Source organism: Nematolebias whitei, chromosome 11 (genome assembly GCF_014905685.2).
Source record: "Nematolebias whitei isolate Nwh7 chromosome 11, NemWhi1, whole genome shotgun sequence".
NCBI lineage: Eukaryota > Metazoa > Chordata > Actinopteri > Cyprinodontiformes > Rivulidae > Nematolebias > Nematolebias whitei.
The window spans coordinates 48,811,288-48,814,881 of record NC_056508.1 but is presented as its reverse complement, the minus strand read 5'-3'; the positions used below and the strand labels follow the sequence as shown (position 1 = coordinate 48,814,881).

Here is a 3,594-nt window from a genome sequence, read left to right as displayed (position 1 = left end):
TTCTGTGGTGGTTTAAGTGTAAGTGCTATTTGTTGTCATCATTGTATGTTTCCATAAAATGATGAAATTAGTTCTCTCCATTTAACTGATTGCACCTGGGATACACCCAGGTGGAGCAGTGGGCAGCTATTGAGCGTCCCGGGAGCAATTAGAGATTGGTTGTCTTGCTCAGAGACACCACAACATGTGGGAATGACTGGGAGTCGAGCCGCAGCTTTCTGGTCCCAGGTTGGCTGCACTACCTCTACCCTATCTCGGCCCGGGAGGTTTAGTGCAGAACTGGTTTTACTGGGACATTTTGCAGTCTGAATAGACAAACAGATGAGATGAGAATTTAAAAAGTTCTCCTTATTGTCTGATGGAAAAACTATTTTTAGGGTCTTTCTGATTTGGAGTCTGTCGGAGTGGAACCGGTACCTGGTTCTTGTCCAGTTCACAGTTCTTGTACTCCTGCTCTCCTTGCTCTCTGAAGGTGATGATGACGAAGCCTACAAAGATGTTCATCATGAAGAAGGCAATGATGATGATGTAGACAATGAAGAAGATGGAAATCTCCACTCTGTAGTTGTAGATGGGACCAGAGTTCTCTCCGTTGGCATCTATGGCTTTGTACAACAACCTAAAGAGCCAATTGTCGAACATTTAAAACATGATTTAAATGTTGATAAAGATTTCTGTAGGAATACTCACGCAGGCCAGCCCTCAAAGGTGGACACAGTGAAGAGCGCCATCATCCCCATCAACACGTTATCAAAGTTAAAGTCACTGTTCAACCAGATCCGTTCTCTAACCATTGGATGAGTCACATCTCCATCTTTGTACACTACGAAGGTCCCCCTGAACAAAGACACACTCCGATTCAATAAATGTGAAACTAAAACCAGAACTTTAAAAAGATTGGTTGGCTTATTGACATAGTGAAGTGCCAGGAATTAGACAGATACAAGACTTCAGACTTACTTGCACTGTTCAGGTGTGCTCTTGGCCTCATCAGTGCAGCGGTAAAATTTACCCTGAAACACAAGCACAGTGATAAAACAGTGAAACATGATGTCACTTCCTGTTGGACATTATATGGACAAAAGGCTTCAGAGACACCTGATAATTGTTGGCTTCAGGTTTTAAATTCAAGGGTTTGTGCATGGTGTCCAGACCCACACAGAACCCTGACCTCAACCCAACAGAGCACCTGCAGGAGGAACTAGAATGAAAACAGTGAACCAAACCTTCTGATCTAACATCATTGCTAATTTTCTGCCACTTATCAGTGGTTGAGTTGTGCAGGAAACGGGCATGGTTCTACTGAGATCTGCTGTCAGTAGGACATGCCTGAAAAACCTCCAGAGGGAGGTGTCCAGGAGGCATCATATTAAGATGAACCATCTCAACTGACTCCTTTCAGTGAGGAGGAGCAGCCTAACTCTGAGACCACTCCAGATGATGGAGCTCCTCACCTTATTTCTAAAGCTAAGCCCGGCCTTCCCACAGAGGAAGTTAATTTCAGCCTGACTCCTTCGTTGCCCTACATCACTGTCTGACCGGATAATTGCTCTACAGAATGAATGGGCACACGTTTCCACAGAAACACTCCTAAATCATGTGGAAAGTCCTCACAGGTTGTTTCTGTAGAACATGTATCAACTCAGGCACGTTGGTTTTACCAGAAGATTTGGCTCACAATATCTATTTCTGTTCATCCCGATGGGTTGATGTAGATGAGGTCAGAGTTCTGCAAAGGCCTGGGCCCCAAAATCATCTAAACAGGTTTTTCCTATAAATCCTTGCTCAACCCCGAATCAGCAAAGATGTGAATCTTAAAGACCTGGATCACCAGTCCCAGGTAAACTAGCAGAGACCATCTATCCATCTGTTCGGCCATCCATCTATCCATCCATCATCTTCCACTTGTTCCGCAGCAGAGTCATGGGGACAGCAGCTTGAGAAGCGAGTCCCAGACATCTCTTTCCACAGCCACCTCTTCCATCTCTTCTGGGAGGACTCAAAGGCATTCTCAGGCCAACTGAGAGACATAGTCTCTCCAACATGTTCTGGGTCTTCTCCTGGGTCTCCTCACAGTCGGACATGCCTGAAGCACCTCCCTAGGGAGGCACCCAGGCACAATGATGGCACAATGACACCAACAGGACCACATCATCCACAAATAGTAGAGAAGGAATCCTAAGGCCACCGAACTGGACTCCCTCTGCCCCCTGGCTGCACTGAAAAATTCTGTTCATAAAAGTAATGAACAAAATCTGTTACAACGGGCAGCCCTGGCAGTGTCCAATTCTCCCCATGAATGGGTCTGACTTACTACGGGCAATGCAAAAGAAACTCTCGCACCACTTGTATCCACCAGTTTCTGTAAGAGCGTACGTAGGCTGCCATGACAGCCCAAAAATTCTGCCGTCTGGTTTTATATTTCTGGTTACCCAAAGCTCATCTGGACCACTGTGAGCCAGACAGCTTCCAGCAACATCAACAACACGGCCGCATCTGTTCCCGGTGAGTGAAATCATAAATGTGGTTTGTCCCCATTTCACATTTTAACCATGCAATCCTTAGCTTTTACTGAATTATAGCATATGGTGAATGGCGACAGCATCAGCGCTAACTGGTTGCAGTAAAAAGTGTTATGCAGTGTTAGTCTGGATGTTCAGAATCATAATCAGAATCAGAATAAGCTTTATTGTCATTGCACCGAGATACAACAAGAATATGTACATGCAGCCGTCCAAAAGACGGGCGGAGTGCACGTAGCTGTAAGCGCGGCCTTCTTGTCCTTTTCAGAATACATTTTTTAGACAGAAAAAGGGGCAAAACCATTAGGATAGGATAGTGGCATTACAAAAAAAGATCTCTTCACACCTTGCATGGCTTGCAATGGCTCCGCTTGATGTGGAGGAGCAGCAGTTCTACTCTGAGACTCTCCTGATAACCGAAATTCTCACCCTATCTCTAAGAGAGAGTGCAGTTACCCTGCGGAGGAAACTCATTTCAACCTCCTGTATCCGCGATCTCGTTCTTTCGGTCGCTACCCAGAGCTCGTGATCATAGGTGAGGGTAGGAACATAGACCGACCGGTAAACAGAGAGTTTTGCCTTACAGCTCAGGTCTCTCTTCACCATAACGGACCGGTACAGAGTCCGCAATACTGCAGATGCTGCACCAATCCGTCTGTCAATTTCACGCTCCATTCTTCCCTCACTTGTGAACAAAACCCTGAGATACTTGAACTCCTCCACTTGAGACAGAAACTCACCCTTGATCTGGAGAGAGCAATCCAGCCTTTTCCGGTTGAGGACCATGGCCTCAGATTTGGAGGTGCTGATTCTCATCCCAGCCACTACACACTCGGCTATGAACCGCTCCAGTAAGAGCTGAAGATCACGGCATGATGACACCAACAGGACCACATCATCTGCAATGAGCAGAGATGGAATCCTGATGCCACCAAACCGGAAACCCTCTGCCAGCTGGCCGCACCGAGAAATTTTCTGTCCATAAAAGTTATGAACATAATTGGTGACAACGGGCAGGCCTGGCGGAGTCCAACTCCCACCATAAAGGGGTCTGACTTACTGCCACCAATGC

The 3,594-nt window shown here is 46.3% G+C and overlaps 1 protein-coding gene across 1 annotated transcript in view; it reads right to left on the bottom strand.

Annotated features, from left to right (window-relative positions):
* Positions 1-148: 148 nt before the first annotated feature.
* Positions 149-3,594, bottom strand: part of LOC119417400 (voltage-dependent L-type calcium channel subunit alpha-1D) — a 12,323-nt gene continuing 8,877 nt past the window's right edge. Inside the window, exons 15-19 of the mRNA XM_037684602.1 lie at positions 961-1,013; positions 691-837; positions 418-619; positions 249-305; positions 149-163 (exon numbers count right to left, since the gene is read on the bottom strand). Coding sequence (XP_037540530.1) covers positions 149-163; positions 249-305; positions 418-619; positions 691-837; positions 961-1,013 — 474 coding nt within the window. The remainder of the gene's footprint in view (positions 164-248; positions 306-417; positions 620-690; positions 838-960; positions 1,014-3,594) is intronic.